The sequence below is a fragment of the Camelina sativa genome, chromosome 16 (genome assembly GCF_030686135.1).
Source record: "Camelina sativa cultivar CO46 ecotype springtype chromosome 16, ASM3068613v1".
In the NCBI taxonomy this organism is placed as follows: Eukaryota; Viridiplantae; Streptophyta; class Magnoliopsida; order Brassicales; family Brassicaceae; genus Camelina; species Camelina sativa.
The window spans coordinates 23553386-23577024 of record NC_141895.1 but is presented as its reverse complement, the minus strand read 5'-3'; the positions used below and the strand labels follow the sequence as shown (position 1 = coordinate 23577024).

General features: G+C 37.2%; 2 protein-coding genes across 3 annotated transcripts; one reads left to right on the top strand and one right to left on the bottom strand.

Annotated features, from left to right (window-relative positions):
- Window positions 1-1354: 1354 nt before the first annotated feature.
- LOC104702427 (chlorophyll a-b binding protein 7, chloroplastic-like) lies at window positions 1355-14442 on the bottom strand. 2 transcript variants are annotated; one of them, XM_087493190.1, is made up of 41 exons: window positions 14355-14442; window positions 13890-14184; window positions 13762-13802; window positions 13568-13647; window positions 13408-13488; window positions 13246-13306; window positions 13092-13154; window positions 12887-12952; window positions 12623-12679; window positions 12409-12493; window positions 12161-12315; window positions 11961-12066; window positions 11797-11845; window positions 11621-11664; window positions 11425-11512; window positions 11249-11350; window positions 10910-11155; window positions 10719-10810; window positions 10561-10647; window positions 10260-10365; window positions 9994-10154; window positions 9836-9897; window positions 9469-9739; window positions 9290-9383; window positions 9116-9192; window positions 8777-8886; window positions 8564-8629; window positions 8389-8453; window positions 8108-8198; window positions 7945-8012; window positions 7417-7863; window positions 7122-7273; window positions 6614-7016; window positions 6454-6531; window positions 5989-6370; window positions 2960-5056; window positions 2703-2869; window positions 2446-2592; window positions 2129-2261; window positions 1927-2019; window positions 1355-1849 (listed from the first exon to the last, which is right to left on the bottom strand). In XM_087493190.1, the coding sequence occupies exons 36-41, from the start codon at window positions 3101-3103 to the stop codon at window positions 1547-1549; spliced, it is 987 nt and encodes a 328-aa protein (XP_087349316.1). In that variant the 5' UTR covers window positions 3104-5056; window positions 5989-6370; window positions 6454-6531; window positions 6614-7016; window positions 7122-7273; window positions 7417-7863; window positions 7945-8012; window positions 8108-8198; window positions 8389-8453; window positions 8564-8629; window positions 8777-8886; window positions 9116-9192; window positions 9290-9383; window positions 9469-9739; window positions 9836-9897; window positions 9994-10154; window positions 10260-10365; window positions 10561-10647; window positions 10719-10810; window positions 10910-11155; window positions 11249-11350; window positions 11425-11512; window positions 11621-11664; window positions 11797-11845; window positions 11961-12066; window positions 12161-12315; window positions 12409-12493; window positions 12623-12679; window positions 12887-12952; window positions 13092-13154; window positions 13246-13306; window positions 13408-13488; window positions 13568-13647; window positions 13762-13802; window positions 13890-14184; window positions 14355-14442; the 3' UTR covers window positions 1355-1546. The 2 variants fall into 2 exon arrangements, with proteins under 2 accessions (XP_087349316.1, XP_087349317.1); XM_087493191.1 differs by lacking the exons at window positions 11249-11350; window positions 11425-11512; window positions 12409-12493; ... (7 more) ...; window positions 13890-14184; window positions 14355-14442 and having other exon boundaries at window positions 6454-7016; window positions 7122-7215; window positions 10719-10806; window positions 10906-10990; window positions 12161-12293.
- Window positions 14443-19226: 4784 nt separating this feature from the next.
- Window positions 19227-23619, top strand: LOC104751550 (pyrophosphate--fructose 6-phosphate 1-phosphotransferase subunit alpha 2). Its single transcript, XM_010473507.3, has 18 exons — window positions 19227-19499; window positions 19965-20137; window positions 20231-20343; window positions 20475-20549; window positions 20641-20754; window positions 20880-20947; window positions 21071-21154; window positions 21287-21340; window positions 21565-21645; window positions 21735-21828; window positions 21920-21993; window positions 22079-22189; window positions 22273-22317; window positions 22396-22452; window positions 22550-22654; window positions 22739-22855; window positions 22969-23072; window positions 23160-23619. Exons 1-18 carry the CDS (start codon window positions 19410-19412, stop codon window positions 23452-23454), a joined length of 1854 nt encoding a protein of 617 aa, XP_010471809.1. The 5' UTR covers window positions 19227-19409; the 3' UTR covers window positions 23455-23619.
- The last annotated feature ends 20 nt before the right edge of the window (window positions 23620-23639 follow it).

Sequence of the window (23639 nt, the reverse complement as noted above, 5' to 3'; positions counted from 1 at the left end):
TTCTCAACAAAACCTACATCCAAAAATTATATTTCAAAATATCACCGACGGAACGAATTAGGAACACATCTCATCGATTTTTGTTTCTTACAAATCAATGCATACATGAATACTTTATGAATAATACTAATAATACCTTGGGATGGTGAAAGCTTTCCAAAGACAACAACACATCAGAAGCAATAAAAATGCCTTCAAGACAAATACGACTTAAGTTAGTCTGCTAATTAAATTTCTAGATAAACCTTCATTACAGAAACAAGATATAGGAATCCTTCATTATAAAAAATTGAGTATAATTGTACACAAAATAGTTGATATTTGTTTACTTAGACTTTTAGAGAATGGTTCACTGCACGCAGTCATTACGCATTACCGACGAGGGTACAACAGTTTTCCACTATATTAACCAATAATATCATGTACAGTTTTATTTTTGTCAAGTGTGTAATGTGCAAATTAACTATAGTCTATAGAATAATAGAATCTTGTAAAGAGCATAAAAAAACTAATAGAATGTCTTGGTCATGATCATGACTCGTGAGTCACGGAAAAATGGCCATTTCATACCCGTACACCCCTCAAAAGTGTGAATTGCTGCCTATACAAACAAGGAGTGCCAATTTAGACATGTACCCTAATACATTTCAAATTTCATACCTATACTCACAAAATTGAGCTAATTGCACAGTCCACGTTAACGGATTTAAGTCAAACGTTAGAGATGTTGACTCATAATCCACGTGTGTACCATCAAGAATGCAAAACGACGTCGTTTTGTTTTCTTCACAAAAAAAAAGTGGAATATCCACACTCTGGTGGAATAAGATCGTTTTTAGGTTTATAAAAATGAAATTGTATGATATAATTGAGAGTTATTGTGAGATCAATTGGTTACGTCCTATGCTAATAATCTCTGAGAATGCGGGTTCGACCCACAGGAGTGTGGATTTTCTACAATTTTTTGCATGGATGCCACTTTAGGTTAATATATATAAATTTGTACAATACTATTGAGTATTGTTGTCGGATCAACTGGTTACGTCCTTTGCTAAACACATGTGAGGTCTTGAGTTCGATTAGAGTGTGGATATTCCACTATGAAATGGCCTTTTCCCCGTGAGTCACCATCATCTTCCTTTTCCTTGGACTCCAATGCCCCAGTTTAATAAGACACTATACCATGTATAAAACGTGTTGACAGAATTACAGTATATAGTTGTAACAAGTGATAACGATGCGCTTCAACTTACAAAAGAGGGAATAAAAATATCCCATTATACTAGTGATCACTCGTTTTACAATCCACAAAACCGGAACACGTCGTATTATGAACCTATAATATGTTTAAGACTTAAAACAACACACTATACACATTCTATTGATTGTTCTTTTACAAATTCCTCAAGTTGCCAATTACAGGATTTAGTATTTAGAAATAGATAAAGTGTTGGTTATAGTTATCATGTACTAAGTAACATATGGTGTTAAACATATTCACGCATTGTCTTTTTTTTTTGACATATGTACATACATAGTAGACTCTTCATGTCTGAAGAAGCATGGCTACCAGATTGTTATGTAAGGGATCAGAGACATAGTCAACAAAATTTTGAACAGGACCTTTTCCAGTGAAAGCAGCCTGTGAATAGAATCCAAGCCACGCGACCATAGCTAGTCTCCCGTTTTTAATCTCTTTAACCTTAAGATCTTCAAAAGCTACCGGGTCCTCAGAGAGGTTCAAGGGATCAAAAAGCGTCCCTCCGGGATAGTTTATGTCCCCTGGCAAGTATATGCCCAGTGGCTCTAACGCCTCAATGCCACAGTATCTTGCATATTCCGGTCCTACCTGTATGCATAAAGGATTTTGTTAAGGGAATGTATGAGGTGAAGCAAATGTGTATTTGATGTCTGAATTGTAATTACCATCAAGAGTACTTGACAAATGGCGATTACAATGACACCTTGGCTTCCAGCTAAGTGCAGCCCCGGAATGCCCAAGTAGTCCAACGTTTCTCCCTAGTGAAAAACAAAGGCGTCCTCTTCTTGGTCATGCTACTGACTAGGAATTTGATAGTAGATGGTGAAAGATGTTTGAAAAAAAGAGAGCTAAATTACTGAAAGAAACCTGAAGCTTCGAGTAACCAACTCGCCACCATACGGGTTCAGCAAAATGGAAAGCTCCCGTGAGATCAAATATTTCAGGGATTAGAGCACCCAACGCTGCAAGCATGGCCCAACGAGCATGAAGTATTTCAAAGCTGCAAAACAAGCGCTAGGATCACTTAACTACTAATGGTCAACTTCAGTGAATTTTCAGAATGTTTCTCACATGAGGGGCAGTCATAGTTGTTGGCTAGAGGAATCAGGATCTAGATGGACAGCTTCTAAGTTCTAAACTATAACAAGACAAGGTTAAAAAAAAAAAAAAAAGAGAAGACTCACTTGAAGTACTTATCAAAAGTGAAACGATCCTTGCCAAGTCCAGCAACGTCGAATCCATAATCCCCAGGAAGTTCTCCTGTAAGGTATGGCGGGTAATCATATGGGATTGGACCAAACCAACGGGGACGTTCTTCCCCATACCACTTGCTGCACACTTACAAAGAACAAACCAAGAAAATTTGTAAGATGATGAGAATTAATACTGATTAGCCAAATTAATGGTTAGATAATCTATCCACACAAAATATTTAATATACCTGTCGGTTCTAGCCTTTTGAGCTTTAGCTTTGAATCTTGAAGAAGTCTCAACGGCTTCTTTCTTTTTCTCTTCCAATCTCCGCCGCAAAGATTCTCCCAATGAGCTGTTCGCGATTGCTTTAACCGCCGTGAAAGGTATCGCCGAGAAAACCAATACTCCGGCGAGCTAAAAAAAAAAAAGCAAGAAAAAGTAAAATTAAAAAAAAAAAAACCGAGGATGATAACAAATGAGAAGATAAAAAATTGAACCACAAACCTCTTGCCACGAAGCTCTGCAAGTCGAACGGGACCTTGTCACTGCGACTCTGCTACTAAGAGGCTTGGGAACGACTAACCTCGGAAGAGAATGAAACGACGAATAACTTGAGGACAGTGACACCTTCCCTTGAAACAGAGCCATGGTTCTTGACTCAACCAAACCAACCAACCAACACTTATGATAAGCGGTCTCCACTTGTTAATTTATGGGGTCAGTCCACGTGTCTTGCTATTAGCCAGTTCTTTTACAAACCCAGTCTTGTGCGAATCCATATATAGGCCCAATTAATTCAATTAAATAACAGGCCAAGTCGATATGTCCATGAACAATTCTTAAACGGTGCGCTTTGTGTAGTTTGAACTTTGAAGTTTGAACAAACGTTTCAATGGAAGGAAGATTTGAGACTTTAATTTACTAATCAGAATCAGTCTGTTACTGTATTAGATTAGATACAATCATTAGAAACACCAAAAGATCTACACGCAGGAATCCAAAACTGCGACTACAAGGAAGGAAAGCTGATCACATCTCCCTCAAATATAGTGGTGACTGGTGACCAAAACAGAAGAAGTGAAAAAAAAACAAATCTATAAATACTAATTCAATCTTCGATGCCAAAAAATCAAAAAGGGAGTCTGGCTCCTTCACATCCTCAACATACCAATTATGATGAGAAGCAATTCATAAATAGATTAGCTACCATCACAAGCATATAAAATTGAGATTAAAAAAAAAAAAAAAAGAACTAGGAATAGATGTAGCACACCAAAATGGATAAACAAGGAAGAAACCAAGTAGTAACCTGAAATATCTATGAAAAAAGACTTAACAAAAGAATCAGGCATAAGCAAAAATGCGAATCGAACGAGGTAGATGAGGAATCAAAATGCAGGCAATATAATATATAAATCAACAGATTGCAGAAGATCCAAGAAGGAAAGAGGAATGAAAACCTGAAAAGCTCAGACTTGAAGATGTTCAATGCAAAAACTCTACTGAAGTAAACACATCCATCATGAAAACGACAGAAAATAAGTACAAACCCATTTTAAAAGGATGTAATGATCATCTTTCATCTCACTGTGAGTAGACAGCAAAGGATCAGAGTAAACTGATTGATGAAGAAATCATGGGAAAATACAATAAGATATACAGAGGAGAAAACAATAACAAAAATGAAACATACCAGTTGAGATCAATCCTAGAGGCAACCAGTGAGGAATTCACAGCTTACTTCTCTTTAATACCAAGAATCTAACCCAGGAAAAAGAAGCTCATTACACCTGAATCAACCAAAGATGGAAGCCCCAAGTTCATCCCTGTTGAGACAACTTGTAGACTTGAAAGGAATCTAGGCAAACAAGTCCAAACAGAAGTTTTACTTGCATCATATAAATTCATGGATAATGAACTCACATAGAAAGAGAAAACACCATCCCAAACAGAAGTGATTAGCATCTAAACCACCATCAAAAGCATATGAGAGTAAGATTAAACACTTCACATTAAAAAAAAAAAAAAACCACAATCACAAGCATATAACATGGCAAAATAATGTTGAAGACTTCCCAATGGCACTGTCCAAATCTTACTGTTAACCTGTGTAACAAGAATATGTCTAGCTTTGTGCATAAGATGAGCTCATACTAGAACAATCCTAAAAGACTCCAATATATTCAATACAAAAACTACGTTAGTAGACATTAAAAAATCCAGCTGGAAGACACACAGAAGAGAAATAATAACAAAAATGAAACATACCAATTGAGATCATTCCTTGCGGCAACCAATGAGGAAATCAAAGCTTAAAAATACCCTATAAACATATAACAATCAGAAGAAAATTACAGATAGACCCTAATAAGGAAACAGAGAGAAATAAGAAACCGGCAAAGAGGTAACATGGAATGCCGAGAGATCAAAGATCAACTGAGACCGAATATAACAGAGGTGATTGTTGATATAACAGGCAGTTGTGTTATTCGGGGGAAAAAAACAAAAAAAGATGCAGCACAGAGAAATCAGAAGAAACCAAAAAATGATAGCCGAGAAGACACATTCAACTCAACATAGAAATCCCATTGCCTCCACGATCTGTATCAACATACAGAAAAAATAATCTACTTAGGAACTGAATGTGGGAGAAAGGACACCGGCAAAAAGAGAAAACGTGTGACACAATCTCAATCAATCAAAGCCATCACCGATCAATATTTATAGCATCCTCCACAATCTTAATCAACAAGAAATAGACAAGTAAATAAGAAAAGACCACCCAAGCAATTTAGAAAAGTGAAAGTTCATTGTGGCAGACTGGCCGTTTTATGACTACAAGGTGCAACAAGTAATCTACACCACAACATAAAAGCCACCTCACTGGTTGTTAACAACGGTCATGACTCATGACTCATGAATCAACATGTCTAGCTTTCTGCACAAGATGAGCTCAGACTAGAACAGTCGTAAAAGACTCCAAGATATTCAATACAAAAACTACGTTAGTAGATATATTTATCTTAAAAAGGTCAAAGTAACAAGTACAAACCCATATAACAAAAGAACTTACGGTCATCTTTCATCTGACTGTTAGTAGACTGCAAAAGATTAGAGTCAAGTGATGGATGAAAGAAATCAAGCTGGAAGACACACACAGGACAAATAATAACCAAAAAAAATGAAACATACCAATTGAGATCAGCAACTAATGAGGAAATCAAAGCTTAGAAATACACAGTAATCATATAACAATCAGAAGAAAATAACAGACAGACAAAGGCGCCAAGACAAATAAACCCAAAAAGATGGAATCCCCACCAAGTTCAGTCAGCCCTGTTGAGACAACTTGTAGACTTGAAAGGAATCTAGGCAAACAAGTCTAAATAGAACATCTACTTGCATCATTGAAATTCACATAGAAAGAGAAACACCATCCCAAACAGAAGTGATTAGCACTTAAATGGTAGAAAAATGCAAATCATGAAATCAGAAAGAGAAAAAGAGAAAAGGGGAAGAAAAAATGACCATACCTCCAAAGAAAAGAGAAAAACCACCAACGAGGTAACAGAGAATACTGTAGATGGAAAGTTAACAAAATGGAACTACCTCCACATTCTCGACATTCCACGACCTAACACAAGCAAAGAAAAACATTAGCTTATCACACAGTGAACAGTAAAAATATAGCCAATATTGAATAAAATAACTGATAGGCAAAAAGGTGTAAAGATGCGAGGCAACCTGGAAGTTAAACTCAAAAAGGTGTAAAGATGCGAGGCAACCTGGAAGTTAAACTCAAAAAGGTGTAAAGATGCGAGGCAACCTGGAAGTTAAACTCAGAAATCAAACGCTCCCACAATGTTTGTTTTTTCACTTTGAACATCCCACACAGTAATCCAAGTTCCTCATGATCTGCATCAAAGAGAGACAGAGATGTTTTTTTTCACTTTATATAGAAAGAAACAGAAAAAATCGGTTAAGTGGAAGAAGACTACCTGAAGATGTAGCGTAGAGAGGACAAATACAAGCCATCAAAACTGTCACCAACAGATCAAAGCATCCTCCTCCACAATCTAAAATGAACAGAGCCAAGTAGAGTTAAAAATCGCATGAACATAATAAAAAAGCCTTGAATGATCAATTTAGAAACCAAACTCTAGAAGAGCAACATGAGTAAGAGAGTGACAACGATCAGTCAAAGCCATCACCGATCAATCGCAGGATCATCCTCCACAAATGTAAACCAACAAAACAAAAAATATTTATGTAACTAGAAGATAAGACAAAACCACCGAACCAAAGTGACAATAAAGAAGCAAATAGAGATGAGTTTAAAGCAAGGAACCCATGAGAACGCTTGAAGACAATAACATGGATTAGAAGCGTGATGATTGGATCATGGTATGCTTCCAAAAGACCTGCAAAACGAAGAAACAAAACAAAAAAAGAAGTAAAAGACGTGTTAAGAGGAAGAACAAAACCCTTTGAAGAAGTAGCACAGAGAAGAAGCGTGTCAATTAAAGCGATCACTCTCATCGATAAAAGCATCATCCAAAACCTGAAACAACATAACAACAAGTAAATAACATAAAGAAATATAAAGCTACCTATGCAATTTAGAAACCAAACCATAGAAAAAATCAGTTAAGAGGAAGAAGACTACCTGAAGATGTAGCGCAGAGAAGACAAAAACTATCCATCAAAACCATCACCAGCCGATCAAAGCATCCTCCTCCACTAAAATGTAGGGTCTTGGGCTTAAAAGTAAAACATACATGCCCACATCATTAGGAAGATCAGCGACATTACTGTTAACTGAAAATTTCAATAACATAGCAAAGTAATGTTGAAGACTCCCCAATGGCACAGTCCAAATCTCAGGAACCCGAAATAAATCATGGAGTAATATTAAAACAAACTGATTGCAACAGATTTGGGAGGGAAAACGGAATGAATACCTGAATTTGTCGAGCCTTTTGCATGGGAGGATAAGATAGAAGAACAAACTCGTTTACAAGACATATCTTACATCTACGAAGTGAAGTGATATCTGTAGAACAAACACAAAGGTCAAGAAACAATAGCCATTAGTTAATTAAAAAAACAAGCAAGATATATGTGAAGTAATCAGAAACTCGAAGTTATACGCAAACCATCCTTCCCTCCAATAAGGCCTTGAACCTCCACGATAGAAAAACATGAGCTTATATAACAAAGGGAAAGAAGAGACCATGAAAGAGGTAACAAGGAGCAACGACAGATAAAGTGAGACATAACAGAACAAAGGTCAACTTGTGGTTGTAATGAAGACAATGGTAATAAAAAGATGTAGCACCAAGAAACTTAAAAATATGACAGAACAGAAGAAAGATTTGTCATATCAGTCCCCCCGGTGCCTCCATGATCTGCAACAGAAAAGAGATATTTTCGTTAAAAAGACACTGAATACAAAAACCAGTTACAAAAGACAAAGTCTAAGAACAGACTCGTGTAGGAAAGAATCTGTGGATCATCGATCTCTCATCTGAATGTGTGTACACAGCAAGAACATCATCTGGGAAACACAAGAAACAAAGGACCAACACTAGCCAATATTAAATAAAACAACTGATATGCTATAAGCCAAAAGGTGCATAGATGTGAGGTAACCTGAAAGTTAAACTCAGAAATCAAACGCACTCCCACAATGATTTTTCTTTCTCTCCGAACCTCCCACACAGTAATCTTGGTTCCTCATGATCTGCAACAAAGAGAGAGAGAGCTGTTTTTTCACATTTATAGAATGAACAAAACAAAAATCGGTTAAGAGGAAGAATACTACTACCTGAAGATGTAGCCAAGAAAAGACAAAAAAGATCCATCAAATAAAACCATCACCAATCGATCAGTGATGGAATGACTACAACAATGTCAACAAGAAGAGAGTGTACCTTTGGGAAGACTTGGTCTAAGACCTTCAAGGCAAACCAACATAACCCCGAACAAGGATGTCAGCCTGTGGATATGCAATCAAAACACACACACAAAGGTACCAACTGAATGAAGATAATGAATTCACAAAGAAAAATAGTTTGACATCATAAAATAAGGCTAAATCAGACATACCTATAGCAATGTGGTGACACTACGAGAATAAGAACATCATCATCAATTTCACTTCGTCTCAGGTCCCTACAACAATAAAATTCCCAGTTAAGCAAATTGTTTTCAAAATTTAATATGAACAGAAACACTGATCATTAACAAATTTCAAAGCAACACAAGGAACAAATAATAACACAAAATCATACATAAGTGAAGGATGATATGAAACAAAACCTGGAGGTGTTCTTCTTCTTCTGCTTCTTGGACGTTGGCTCATAGAATGGTGTCGTTTATGGAATTAGTTGTACATGCTCTCTACCTCCTTCAATGATGATCTCCTTGACCTGATTCACAAAATAATTAAACCATTAAATTGTAATTGTAACCAAAAATAAAATAAAAGAAAACCAACAACAACAACAACTTAAAGAAAAAAAAAAAGAAGCAAATTCATCAATCAAATCAGTAGAACCAATCGATGAAAAAATAAGTACCAATCGAACAAGAAACAACAACGATGGTGGTGAAGTGAGGAATGAGGCCAAATTATTTGTGAAGATGTAAAAAGCAAACCTCTGGTTAAGAGCCCGATTGAAGGCTAACAAGGCCATCTCCTTGGCCATTGCTTGACTGCAGTGTTGGCTCGGAACCTATGAGAGAGAGAGCAAACCAAATCATCAGGTGATAGCCAATGGAGAAGAAAAGAGGATCTGGCCATAAAATAGAGGTCTAAGAACAAACCCTGACCGAGTAATATTGGACTATAGATAGATACTCTATGTGGGATAAGGAACCCATGGCTTTGAGGTTCAAAGCTGCAGGAACCCAAAAATCTCCATACCTACAGAAACATATTAAACCCAAAATCTCAGTCTCGATCAAAAATAAAGAAACTAGAACAAATTTAAAAAGCAAATTCGACTCACAATTCATGGATTCTGTTGAGTAGTAGATTCGAACCATCATCATGTTGCTCTCTTGTCGCCATTAGAACGATCTCTTTCTGTCTCTTATCTCTCAAACTTGTTCGGCTGGAACTCCAGAGGACAATATTTTTCAAGAGCTGGGACAGACTCACTCTGAGAGATGTAGAAGAGCTTAAGAGCCCCACGAAGTTGCAAAGTTTCACCTTTGGGAGGACATGTTTACACTCTTTAGCCGCTCTAGTGGCTGTCCAAGAGCCCGGTCCCATATCAGCTGTAAAGAGAGAGAGAAAACAGCATCACAGTGATGAGTGTAGGTTTATTCAAAGAGCATTGTCAATAGCGCGAAAGTATGTCTGTGTAGATGTACCTGTGAGCAGATGACGAGATTCCTTGAGACAGCCAAAAAGCACAGTGTAGTAGTATCTAACTCTGAAAGAAAAGGTCACTCTATTAATTATAACCAAGATTCAGCAAAACAAGGCATGTGGTTAGTCATGCTTAAGTGATAACGATGCAGTTTTGTACCTTTCTTTCGGTTAGACGATAATAGTTCAGCAGCACTTCGCTAAGAGCATCAATGTTAGGCCACAGGTGGTTCTTGACGAAACTCGCCATGGTCTGTAAACCTGTACTTGGTCAAACACCATCAATCCAATAGAATCAGTTTTAATCAGTTTCTCCGCGATCTGCAAAAAGAGAACAAGAAGAAGAACCATGAGATGCTAATTTGTAATTCTAATAGAAATAGCCAAAGAGAAAATCCCTTAATAAAAACCCTAGAATTGTTATACCTTTACTTGCTCGATCAAATCAGATAAGAGTTGAAGAAGACGAAGAAACGTCATGGAAACAAATAACGTCTGTCCTCCTCCGATACTCACTTGGCACCATATCCAGCTAATTCATCAACGATACTCAACAGTTAGAGGACAAGAAAAGAGAAGAGAAGGTGATCGTTCGTTTATCAAATTGTCTAACAGGAAACTGTACTTGCATGATGGTGAAGAAGAGTGAGGATGATTATACTATTGATGTCGTTATTGTTTGGGTCATCATCAATCCTAAGGCTAAGAAAAGCAGAAGTTTGTTTACCTCTGTGCTTGCTTCAGTAGGAGTAACTTGTTATTTCCGGAGGCATGCTTTGTGTTTTAGCTACTGGTTCTAACACGGCACTTTATCCTGCAATAACAAGAATGGTTAAAAGAAGTAGTTGAACTTAAACACTAGTGATGAATGATTTGGAACAAAACCTTGAGGGGTTCTTCTTCTTCTTCTTGGACGTTTGCTCATGGTCTCATTCATGGAAGTTCAACATGGTCTCTAGTCTTGAATGATGATCTTCCTGCAGTCAGTGAGACAATCAACACATGAAAATAAAAATGGTTAAAAAAAGTAGTTGAACTTAGTCAATAGTAATGGATGATTTGAAACAAAAACTTGCTTCTTCTTGGACGTTACTCATGGTCTCATTCATTGATCGGTAAAAAGCTAGCTAACAGCTATGTTTGTGACACTCGTTTCCCTGCAATTAGTGTATGTTGGCTTGAGAATGTGAGCTACCATTTCACATTTTTTCTGATGAATGCCTTTGGCTTGAGAAAAACTGTGACTGGTTTTTTTGGCTTGATGCAGATGGATTTCTCAGCATACTAGCTAATCAGCTCAGACGTCCGCATCCCGGAGATTACTGTTGAATGAACAAGAAGAAGATAAAAAAGAATTAGAATAGCCTCTCATGATCTCACTTAACAATCTCACAAAGAAAGATATAGAAACTGGCCTTGTTGTTGACCTCTGTGCTTTGGTAGGTAGGAGTAAATTGTTATTTCCTGAGGCTTGCTTTGTGTGTTGTAGCTACTTGTTCTAACACGGATCTTTTATCCTGAAATAACATATAAGAATGGTTAAAAAAAGCAGTTGAACTTAACCAATGGTGATGGATGATTGAAACAAAACCTGGAGTGGTTCTTCTTGGACTTTGCTGATAGTCTCATTCATGGATTGGTAGAGCTAGCTAACAGCTATGATTGTGACACTCGTTTCCCTGCAATTAGTGAGACAATTAATCAACACGTGAAATTAAAAAAAAATAAAAAAACCATCTAGAATCAGTCAAATAAGTAAAAAGATGAGAGTAGTTAAAGAGAAATACGCCATGGAAACAACAAGGTCCTCCCATCCTCACTTGCACCATATCTGAATTCATCAAGAAGAAAAAAAGATGAAATTAAGTTGCATAACCTGAATTAAGCTCAATCAAACGTCAAAGTAACAAGAGACAACTTAACAGTAAAAATAAAAACCATTAAAAAGGAAAAGTTGCATAACCTGTGATTCCCACGCTTTGGACGAGAAGTTGCCAAAGAGCATTTATATCCTGAAACACCAGATAAAAAGGAAGTTAGACCAATCGAACAAGAAACAACAACGATGGTGGTGAAGTGAGGAGGAAAGAGACCAAATTATATGCGAAGATGTATAAAAAAGCAAACCTCTGGTTTAGAGAGGAGCTTAAGTAAGAGCCCGATTGAAGAAGGCTAACAAGGCCATCTCCTTGGACATTACTTGACTGCAGTGTTGCTGTGTTGGGCTCGGAACCTGAGAGAGAGAGAGAAAGAACAAAATCATCAGATGATAGTCAATGGAGAAGAGAAGAGGATTTTGGCCATAAAATAGAGGTCTGAGAACAAACCTCTTATCAATACCGAAAGCTCAGATCAGTCCCCACTCCTCACTCCTCAGTCGTCACTCCTCAAGTCCTCCGCTCCGTTTTTTTTTTCAGAGAAGGGGATTGGAATGGAAGGAGACGATGCTCCAAAACGGCAACGTCTCATCAACTAATGGACCCTAAAAGAAGAAATAAAGAATTATGGTGGGCCAATTAACATCAGAGCCCAATTCCAAGAATTCTTAACCAGAGCCCAGTGTTAAGAACAAAACCCCAGAAGACGTCACGGAGAAGAAGCGTTTCCATCAAAGCCAATCACTGATGATGATCCCATAAAAGCATCCTCGGATCCAAAACCTGAAATAAGTACATAACAACTATGAAAAATCACATGAGCATATATACATAAAGCAAGCAACCTACGCAATATTTTTAAAAACAAACCCCTGCAATAGTATAGATAAACTCAGAAATCAAGCACGCTACCACAATGTTTTTTTTTCTCTTCGAACCTCCCACAAAGTAATCCTGGTTCCTCATGATCTGCAACAAAGAGAGACATTAGCTGATCTAAGAACACTAAAATAAAATAAAAGGGAAAGAGGGTACCGTCAAAGAGGCAATAGGAACCGACGACGTCGACAGATCAAACATCAAAGGCATCATTCAAGTTCAAAATAAATTGAGACATAACAGAACAAAGGTTAAGTTATGGTTGTTATAGTGAAGATTTATCAAATCAGAGTGTACCTTTGGGAAGACCTTCAAGGCAAACGTAAAGTTCCAACCAGCATAACCACGAACAATGATGTCAGCCTGTGGATATGAAATCAAAACACGCACATAAAGGTACGAAGTTTATCATATTAGCCCCCCTGTGCCTAAAGAGAGAGATATGTTCGTTATAAAGACACTAAACAATAATTAAAAAGGGACAAAGTTTAGGAACAAACACATGTATCAAAGAATTTGTGAATCCATCTCTCATCTGAATGTGTGTACACAGCAATAACATCATCTGGGGAACACAAGAAACAGAGGACCAAACAAGAGCTAATATTAAATAAAACAACTGATAGGCAGAAAAGGTGTTATAGATGTGAAGTAACCTGGAAGTTAAAATCATACGCACTCCCCATAATGTTTTCTTTTTCTCTTCGAACCTCCCACCTGGTGCCTCATGATCCGCATCAAAGAGAAACAGAGATGCTTTTTTCTCACTTTATATAGCAAAGTTATAAAAAAAATTCGGTTAAGAGGAAGAAAACTACCTGAAGATATCGCATAGAAAGGCAAAAACGATCCATCAAAACCATCATCAATCGATCAAAGCATCTTCCTTCCTCCACAATCTGAAATTAGCAGAGCCAAGAAGAGTTAAAAATCGCATGAACATAATAAATAAAGCATTGAACTATTCAATTTACAAACCAAACCCTAGAAGAATAACATGAATTAGAGTGCCAACGAACGATCATTCAAAGCCATCACCGATCAAAGCCTCCACAAAACTAAACCAACAAAAAAAACAAAAAAAAAACGAAAAGTTAATAACATGTAATCAGAAAAAACCACCGACCAAAGAGACAATACATAATCAAATAGATGGGTTTAGATCACGGAACCTGCGAGAACGCCATGATTATATCATAACTGGCTTCCAAACCTGCAAAAACGAAGAAAAAAAACGTAAGTAACATAAACAACAAAGAAGAAGTAAATTAAAGACGTGTGTGAAGAGGAAGAAGAAAACCCTTTGAAGAAGTAGCACAGAGAAGAAGCGTGTCCATCATAGCCATGATCACTCTCATCATCCAAAACCTAAAACAACATAACAACAACAACACTGCAACAACAGGTAAATATCATCAACATATATATAGTAACCTATGCAATTTAGAAACTAAACCCTAGAAAATCCAATGATCGATCGGTTTAGAAAAAAAAAACAGAGACTGAGTTTTAGAAGAAGAACAACAACAAAACCCCTGAAGATATCGTTAGCACGGAGAAGAAGCGTTTCCCTTCAATCATGCATCATCCAAAACCTGAGATAAGTACATAACGACAAGTAATTAAATCACATGAACATATATAAAGCAAAGCAACCGATGCGTAATATTTAAAAAACCAAACCCTAGAAAATAAACAAGCGAGTGAAATCCAATGATCGGTTCAGAAAAAAAAAACAAAGACTTTTTAGAAAGAGTGTCACCACCGTAACGCTCGGATAGACTGTACAAGCTATGCTAGAAACCACCAAACCCTAGAAAAAAAAAACAAAGGTGAAAATCCAATGATCGATTAGAAAGAAAAAGAAACAGAGACGAGTTAAGAAGAATGTGACCGACCACCACCGTACGCTCGGAGTGACGAGAGGAACCAAGAAGAAAAATAAAAATAAGGAAAGATGTGATGTAGAGGTAAAGAGAAAAGTGAGATTTTATAGATGAGGTAAGAAAACTTACATTGACGGTTAAACTATTTCCTCTTCTTAATCTCTCCAATTTCCTTTTTGTTTTTTTTTTTTTTATTTTTTTTATATGCTTATTATTATTTTTTTAAATAAGCTCCGCTTCAATATGTCGTAATATATATATATATATATATATATATATATATATATATATATATATATATATATATTATTTTAATATTTCCCTTTTTCTTCTATTTTTCTTTTCCAAATTCTTTTTTTTGTTTTTGGTAACGGCTATACTCGATTCTTTCCTTTGTTTTCTTTTCTTCCTTTCATTTTATTAACAACCGTTATTTTTATCATATGTTTTTTTTCATAAATATAAAAAAATATAAAAATATGATATAATTGATTATGGGATATAGTGGTTGTTGATGCAAAAATAATTATGAAAAATGGATCTCAAAATAACAGAAATAAAATGTATATTTTTAGTGAATCAAAATGTATTTGTGAGAAATTATACATAGATTGAAAAAGAATGTTCAATGATCATTGAAAATAAGAAAAAGAAAATATAACTACATTTCTATTATTATTTATTTTCTACAGCCAAAAAGTCTCAAATTTGTGACTTTTAAAATAAAAGTGAACAGTTTTTTTTGTTTTGTCAATAAACACTCAATTAAATTAAGTTACAAGGTTAGTGTTACTCCTCTCTAAAAGAAGTAAAAAACAACCAACTAACTTATATAGGAGGAAAAACAACCATGAGGTGTTGCTTAAACAAGAGCACACCACCGGAATTAAACTACAACAAAAAGGATAATAGGTATTGTAACAACAAGAGTACAAATAGAAAGAGCTACATAAAGTACTAAAACTAAGATAGAGAAGTCTTATAACCATAGGGATAGTGAGATCTACCAAAAAAATATGCCACAAAAATATGCCACATGAAGTGACGGGAGGCTGACCAATACCAAATCACTGGCCGTAAAACGACAAATTGCCACACTGGAATGTAAAGATTCCGACGAGTTTTTAAAAACCTAACTCACACTAAAAATGATGGATATTTAGCCTCCCTGAACAGAGAGACAACATGTAGGTTGGGACTTAAAGACTGTTAAAAATAATAAAGAGTGTCTCCCTATCAAAGCCATATGTTAGTTAAAAAAATCAACTCAAACCAAAGTGAACAGTTAGACTTAAAAGACTGTCAAAAAAATAATAAAGAGTGTCTCCCTATCAAAGCCATATGTTAGCTAAAAAAATAAACTCAAACCAAATTAAATCGAATCATCTTGAAACTATATTTTCTAAACCCTGCAGGTATATATATACCATTACTCATACACTCAAGATTAAAGATAATATTAAATCTACCATGTTACCATTACTATGATAGGATCGATGAACAGAAATAGTTTTAGTAACAAATTTTACAAAGTATCCTGAACACTCGTCGGTCTCAGGATTCTCTTGGCAGAAACTCTCGAGAGGATCCTGGTTGAGTAGCTTCAGTTTGATCCTTAGATCTGATCTGGCTTGACTCACCTCTTCAACTTCGTCCCACGCGACTCTGCACTCCTCCGATCCCTCGTCGGTCTGGCAAACCTCCGTCGCTTCCTTCACTTTCTCCTCTATCATCTCCGATAGCTTCTCTTCTCTCATTTTCGTCCCCTTGTACTTGGCAGTCGCAGTCGTTGCTATCGTCAGCTTCAATCGCCTCGGTTCTGTTCGAATCAGTCGAATAATCTCTGATCCGGTTGAGATAGATCGTCGCTGCTGGTGTAACGGAAGCAGCACTCTTACGTGGCTCGCCGCCGCCGCCGACATCATCATCTCTGTGAATTTTGATTTTGTTTCTCGTCTTCTTTCTCATAACTCCCAATTATTTTATTTGGGCATGTTGACTATGGATTATGAAATTACAAATAGAATCATCCAATATATCATGCGTGCTAAATTTCTTTACCAAAAGCCCTAGTTCTCTCCCAAACCAGAGTATCGCGGCGGCGCTATCTCCAATTTCCTCCGACGCCGGTGGGGCTCTTACTCGCCAGCGTCGGGGCACCACGACCTTAGATCCCGTCTATTTTTTCCTTTGTTTCTGTAGTTCTTCTTTTCAATTCTTTTTCCCCCTTTTGAGTATCCTTTTGCAATCTACTCAATCCCCTAATAATCACTCATATCCAGGCAAAGGCTTGCACAATACCAACCTCAGAGGGCGGAGGAGACTGTTAAACTCTCCTTTCTGCAACCACGACTCAGCCTCACTGCTAGCGGTAACCAAGTTCCTTTATCCTCTTATTTCTAGATTCGGAATGGCAATCACCTTTGTAGCACTATCTTTCCTAATGTCACCTGAGCCTTGGCAGGCAAAGATGGAAACGATATATGGTGAGGAAATCTCCAGAGACATGATTTTTCTCCGATTCAGGACCACCGCCTTAATCACAAGTCAACCCATGAACTTGGTAGATTTGTATCGGCTTTTACCGGAGACGAGGAAGCCTCCTTCACTCTCCTTGGTCAGTCGTTGTGAACATCATTGTATTCAATCATCCACAACATCTCTTTGGTGGATGAACTATGTCGACCTATCAGCCTTACATACGATCTTGACCAACCTCCAAAAGCCCAGATTCCCTCTGTCTAACCCCATATTATACTTTCGACTGTCCCTAGTTTGCTTAGCTACTCTCGGTGTCCGAAGACTGCATCAGAGAACCCTTTTAGCTAGGTTGTCTTGGTTGTACAAAGGTTATGTTGGAACCATGGTTATTGCTCTACTTGTGTTTTTATTGATTGGATCCCAGACTTACCAAGGTGTCCTTCAACCCCAGAAACCTTTCCCGTTCCTGAAGCTCATGTTTGTTTTTCTCTTGTCCGTGTTTTGCCAACTACAAAACTTGTGTGGAATTCTTGATCACCATTATCAAGGCAGAGAGGATCCACCTGTTTTGTTTAGGCTTCCCACTTATCCTCTGCACCTGTTCTTAGCTTCTTCGGCGATTGTCTCTAAACCCAATACCCTGCAACCATCCTATTGCCCGAAGCTCAGGTCTATATATTACTCGTTAGTGTCTCACCTTTTACTAACCTTGTGTGGTATTCTTGATCACCATTTCCATGGCATAGAGGGACCACCTGGTATGGTATGGCGTTGCACTTATTCTTGTCAAATCCTGATGCTAGCTGCAGTTCAAACCACCATCATCTTATCAACCATCACCCAGGCCCTTAGCCCCCGAATAATTGCCACTATTTCGACCCTGATACTGATCCTCACCCTGGTGAGTTCTTTGGCTCTGTTTCTCCTTCCAACGGTACAGTGTCTTTTGACTGTGACCTACCTGTCATCTCTCGATCTCATCGATGATGTCCAATCTTGCAACCATGATCCCACATGTCTCCAACTGCTTAATTGCATTTGTTTCATAGTTCTCATGGAACCTTGCCTGATGTTCTATATTTCTTTAGTTATGTTTATGATTTTGGGGAAAGTCTATGCTTGTAATGTCTTAAACTTAGGGATACTTTATCCCTCTCCTTGTAATGGTTCTATTTGATTGAATGAAATCATTTGTTTGTTCAAAATAAAAAAACCATCCAATCAATATTGTTCTATTTGCCACGTCATTTATTATAGTTGTGGCATTATCCAAGCTACACTCATCAAATATTTGACCCCTATTACCTACTCCTTTTTGTTGTTGTATATCATGATGTTATGTTTTCCGTATTCCCATTGCATATCACATAGCTTAAGTTTGTTGAGGTCGTATCAAGCTTAGCTAAGCTTATATGAGCATACCAATAATAATAAGCTTGTGTTTACCGTCTCTTTTTTGCCATCATGTTAGTATTGTTACATATAATTTGAGTACCAAAACATCATCGATCATGACATGATGATGAAATTCAGTTACTAGATGTCTTAATAAAAAATATTTGTGGGCCATGTAAAAAAAAACCTTAAAAGCCCAAATCAGGTCAAAAGAAATATATAAGCAAATTCATCAACTTTTTTTTTTAATAGAAACCATGTGCATAAATTTACTAAAATACAAACATTGGTACAAAAGATAGATTTATTTCTATGGGTAGTTTTTTTCCAGGCAAAATACTTGGGGAAGAGGGAACGAGAGGAGACGTTCTTTTCCTTGTATGTTTGCCTTTATTCCTTCCTCGTAATTACAATATTACCTTAAAGGTATATTCCCTGTATCGAATGCTATATTCTCCAACGTTTCCTTTTTACTTGCTTCACGCTATTTCCGTCTTTACCCTTCCTTCACCTATCCTTTCACTCTCCCTTTTTAAATTTAATTAGGAGTTTGGTCTCCTTTAGGTGGGAATTGTCAACTCGAACTAAACCAAAAGCTAACCGCATTTATAAACCTTAACTCAAACCTAACTTTTAAATTACGTACACTTACGAGTATAATTTTGCCGGTCTAAAATAATATAAACCCATAAGAAATTGAATACTAACCATAATGTTAGACAATCCGGGCACTAATCCGTTTAAAAAAAAAAATTAAAGTGGCATTTAACAAACCGAAAAGGTACGCCAAGGGTATTTCTGTCGAGTGGCAATCTCGTAATAATCAAGAAAAATAGGGGTAAAAAGCGTGGACTAAAGCTGGAAAAAATGAAGACCAAATTTTGGCTGTTTGGTTGATCGTATCGCCAAGTCCCCTTCCTCACGGCGCACACTATATAAATACTTTTGACGGACCAGAGAAAAAAAAAAAAAAACTTTCTCTCTGGAATTCTCCGATTCTCTCTGACACTCTCACCAACCTAATTTCTCTCCAAAACCTAAAAAAAAAGTTATCACCCATGGATTCAGATTTCGGAATCCCCAGAGAACTCTCTCCTCTTCAACAACTCCGATCTCAGTACCACCCCGAGCTTCCTCCTTGTCTCCAGGTTCGTTTCCTCCTCTCCTTTAGATCTCTTGCTTCACGCTGTTGTTACTGTCTTCAATGTTTGGATCTCTATGTATTTCATTAAAGTTATCTCTTACGTTGTTTCGTTTTCTCACAGTTTCGTCACTTCGTGTATATTTCGAATCCTTTGACTTGTTTATTGTGATTTTTTTCCACTTGAGGAACTTGCAATGTTGGTTCCGTTCATGCAGATCTGTTTTCACCGTTGTTATAATTGTGATCTAGGGTTTTGGATCTTCTTATACTTGTCCGTTTGAGTTTTTTCTCTGATTTGATATTTCAGTTTAGTGTGGTAGGTAGAATTGCCAATCAACGTGAACTAACTCGATTGAGTAATAACACTGTGACTTATAGTGATTGAATTGAATGTGGTTTTCCGGATTCGTGTTTTTATAATGTATTTGAATCGTTGTTGATTTTGTTCTTGATTTGCTTTACATTACAGGGAACTACTGTCCGTGTGGAACTTGGTGATGGAACCACTGTAGCAAAGGCCGCTGATGCTCATATCATTGCCCGTGCTTTCCCTCATTCTCTAGGCCAGCCTTTGGCTCACTTCCTCAGGGCAACTGCTAAAGTTCCTGATGCTCAGATCATTACCGAGCATCCAGCCAAGAGGTGTGCTTGCATCTGCATATATTTTGTTCTCTGTAATTCTTGCTCTGTGGCTATGTTGTTGTTTTGAGCTAGTTTTTTTATTTATTATTGTAGGGTCGGAATTGTGTTTTCTGGAAGGCAGGCTCCTGGTGGCCACAATGTAGTTTGGGGTCTTTACGAGGCTCTCAAAGTCCACAATGCCAAGAACACTTTGCTTGGATTTTTGGGTAAGTCCTGTTTTTTTCAGTTAATTGGTTTTCTTGTTCTGTAACGTCATTGTTTGCTATAAAGTCGCATCTTGCTTCTGTATTGATACGTGCCTGCTCATTAATCAGAAACTTTGGTAACTTGTCGACAGGTGGCTCTGAAGGTCTATTTGCCCAAAAGACTCTGGAGATCACTGATGATGTCCTTCAAACCTACAAAAACCAAGGTTGGTTGTTTGATAATGACGGTGTTATTATAATTCAGGATTTTATCTTTATTGCTTTCTGACTGATTGTATTTATATGAATGTTGTATAGGTGGCTTTGATTTGCTTGGAAGAACCAAGGATCAGATTCGAACAACCGAGCAAGTTAATGCTGCACTAAAAGCTTGCACGGATTTGAAATTGGATGGCCTTGTAATCATTGGAGGTACATAGTTTTCTTCTTCTTCTTTGGATGTCTGTTATGAGTATCCAATGTACTTCAAATTGCGTAAACCGTATTGTTGAAGTTCATCACAGTATTTTCTAAATCAATAATTTTATATTTGTTAGGTGTAACATCAAACACTGATGCTGCTCACCTTGCTGAGTTTTTCGCTGAAGCAAAATGCCCAACAAAGGTCCTAGTTTTCCCCTAGTTCTTCTCTTTCTTTGTCTGATCGTGTAATGATGAACATTTTAGTGACAGTTGCACCTTATTACTGTAGAGTTCCTTAACAGCATAATTTACCAATATTTTTCAGGTAGTTGGTGTTCCGGTCACTATCAATGGAGACCTCAAGAATCAGTTTGTGGAAGCAAATGTTGGTTTCGACACCACATGCAAGGTAACTGTCCTTCATTCGGGTTCTTTTATTTGTAGGTATTGTAACCAACAATATTTCCATACCCTCGCCAATCGTTTCAGATGAGTAACCTTCTACTCGTTATTTATGTTTATGTTATTTTACCGTGTACAGGTGAATTCTCAGCTCATTAGCAATATCTGCACTGATGCCCTTTCAGCAGAGAAGGTAAATATGTTAATTCTTTCTGGTCGTTATTATGTTTTAGAAAGCTTGCTAGGACACTCAACACCATTGAAATGTTCAGTCTAGCCGCATCTTAATGAATTTCGTATTCATATTGATATAGTTCTTCTGGTTATAATGTGAAGTTCATTAAGTTGGGTTCTTTTATGATTCTGTGATCCAATTTTCTTTAGATAATAATAATACATTTTCCTCTGTATTGCCAGTATTATTACTTCGTCCGTCTCATGGGTCGGAAGCATTCACATGTTGCTCTTGAGTGTACACTTCAGTCCCATCCAAACATGGTATTCTTGCAATTTCTGAATATGTATAATCGATGTTGTTGGCAATGCTGTCTCTAGTTTCTCATTTGCTTGTGATGCGATTGTCTCAGGTGATACTGGGTGAGGAGGTTACAGCATCTAAGCTCACAATATTTGACATCACAAAACAAATCTGTGATGCTGTTCAAGCAAGAGCAGAACAAGGTCTCATAATTATAACGAGTTTGTGCTATTTTGGTAGTGATGTCTTTTGCTTATCTATTTACTCTATTGATAAACCGATTATTTGTACCAGACAAAAATCATGGAGTTATCCTAATTCCTGAAGGGCTCGTTGAGAGTATCCCTGAACTCTATGCTCTGTTGAAGGTAATGATTCAGTACTGGCAAGCAGTTATATCTCATTTGAAAAACTATTTTTCCGGATACTTAGAGAAACATTGTGCGTATGCAGGAAATTCATGGATTGCTCAAAGAGGGTGTGCATACTGATAATATTTCTTCTCAGCTGTCACCTTGGTCATCTGCTTTGTTTGAGTTTTTGCCCCCATGCATTAAGAAACAGGTTATAATCTTTGGCATGGAACTTTTTTTTTGTCTTCCTCACATGTAAAAGCATACTTATGAATTTGTTGTCTATTGCTGCAGCTACTTCTCCATCCCGAGTCTGATGATTCTGCTCAGCTATCCCAGGTAAGAAGAATGAAAATGATGGAGCTACTGTGCTATAAAAACTTGGAAGTCTAATTGTTTATTTGCTATCTTCCCTAGATTGAGACAGAGAAACTTCTAGCTTATCTTGTGGAGACTGAAATGAACAAGCGTTTGGTAAGTTGCACATTTTTTTTCACCTTGCCTGAACATGCAAGTCTTTCACTGATACGAAATCAATCTTTCCCCTAACACTAATTTTGGAAAGTGACAGAAAGAAGGGACATACAAGGGGAAGAAATTCAACGCCATCTGCCACTTTTTTGGCTACCAAGCTCGTGGATCACTTCCATCAAAATTCGATTGTGACTATGCCTATGTATGTAATTTCTATCATCTCTACAATGCTGTTGCAACTTTCATATTTTGGATACTCACACCATTGATCATAACTTTGATGCAGGTTCTTGGGCATGTATGTTACCACATCCTCGCAGCTGGTTTGAATGGTTACATGGCAACAGTGACTAACCTGAAGAGTCCTGTAAACAAATGGAAATGCGGGGCTGCACCTATATCAGTTGAGTTTTGTCTCACTTGTTTATAAGATGGAACTTTTGTTTTGTAGATGTTTGTTCTTCCTGACTGCAAGTTTCAGTTTTACTGACCCTAGTCTCTTCTCTGTTACCTTAGACAATGATGACGGTTAAGCGTTGGTCCCAAAATTCTGGGTCTACTTCAATTGGTAGACCTGTAATTCATCCGGCTGCAGTGGACTTGAAAGGCAAAGCATACGAGTAAGATTTTGTTCCTCATCAACCTGTCATAGAGAACACCATAAGAATGAATCAAGTCAACTAATTATTTGTCAAATGATTTTGCAGTCTATTGAGACAAAACGCGCATAAATTCTTGATGGAAGATATGTACAGAAACCCAGGACCTGTCCAGTACGATGGTCCAGGTGCAGATGCAAAAGCGGTAAGTCTGTGTGTAGAAGACCAAGATTACATGGGAAGAATCAAGAAGCTGCAGGAGTATCTTGATCAGGTGAGGACGATAGTGAGACCGGGTTGCTCTCAAGATGTTTTGAAAGCGGCATTGAGTGTTATGTCTTCGGTGACTGACGTTCTCACTACAATCTCATCTTCTTCTACCAGCGGTCAGCAGTATGCTTAAAGAATTTAATTATCTCTCCCAAGTTTTTTTGTCAACTTAGTCATAAACCTCATCACCTCTCTCTCTCTCTTTCTTCTATATTAAAGTCGTCTTTTGACTGACGTAACTCTATTGTTCACGGTTGAGTTTAGGAAAAGAATAATCAAAGTTAAGGATTTTGAATAATGCTTTTTTTTTTTTTATGG

Excerpts from the sequence above, each read along its gene's own strand:
- LOC104702427 (XM_087493190.1), bottom strand. The coding sequence starts at position 3,103 with ATGGCTCTGTTTCAAGGGAAGGTGTCACTGTCCTCAAGTTATTCGTCG. Across the intron at positions 2,870-2,959 it reads GCAGAGCTTCGTGGCAAGAG|CTCGCCGGAGTATTGGTTTT; the intron begins GTTTGTGGTTCA and ends TTTTTTTTTTAG. Across the intron at positions 2,020-2,128 it reads TTGGTTACTCGAAGCTTCAG|GGAGAAACGTTGGACTACTT; the intron begins GTTTCTTTCAGT and ends GTTTTTCACTAG.
- LOC104751550 (XM_010473507.3), top strand. The coding sequence starts at position 19,410 with ATGGATTCAGATTTCGGAATCCCCAGAGAACTCTCTCCTCTTCAACAA. Across the intron at positions 20,550-20,640 it reads TCAAACCTACAAAAACCAAG|GTGGCTTTGATTTGCTTGGA; the intron begins GTTGGTTGTTTG and ends AATGTTGTATAG. Across the intron at positions 20,755-20,879 it reads TGGCCTTGTAATCATTGGAG|GTGTAACATCAAACACTGAT; the intron begins GTACATAGTTTT and ends TATATTTGTTAG.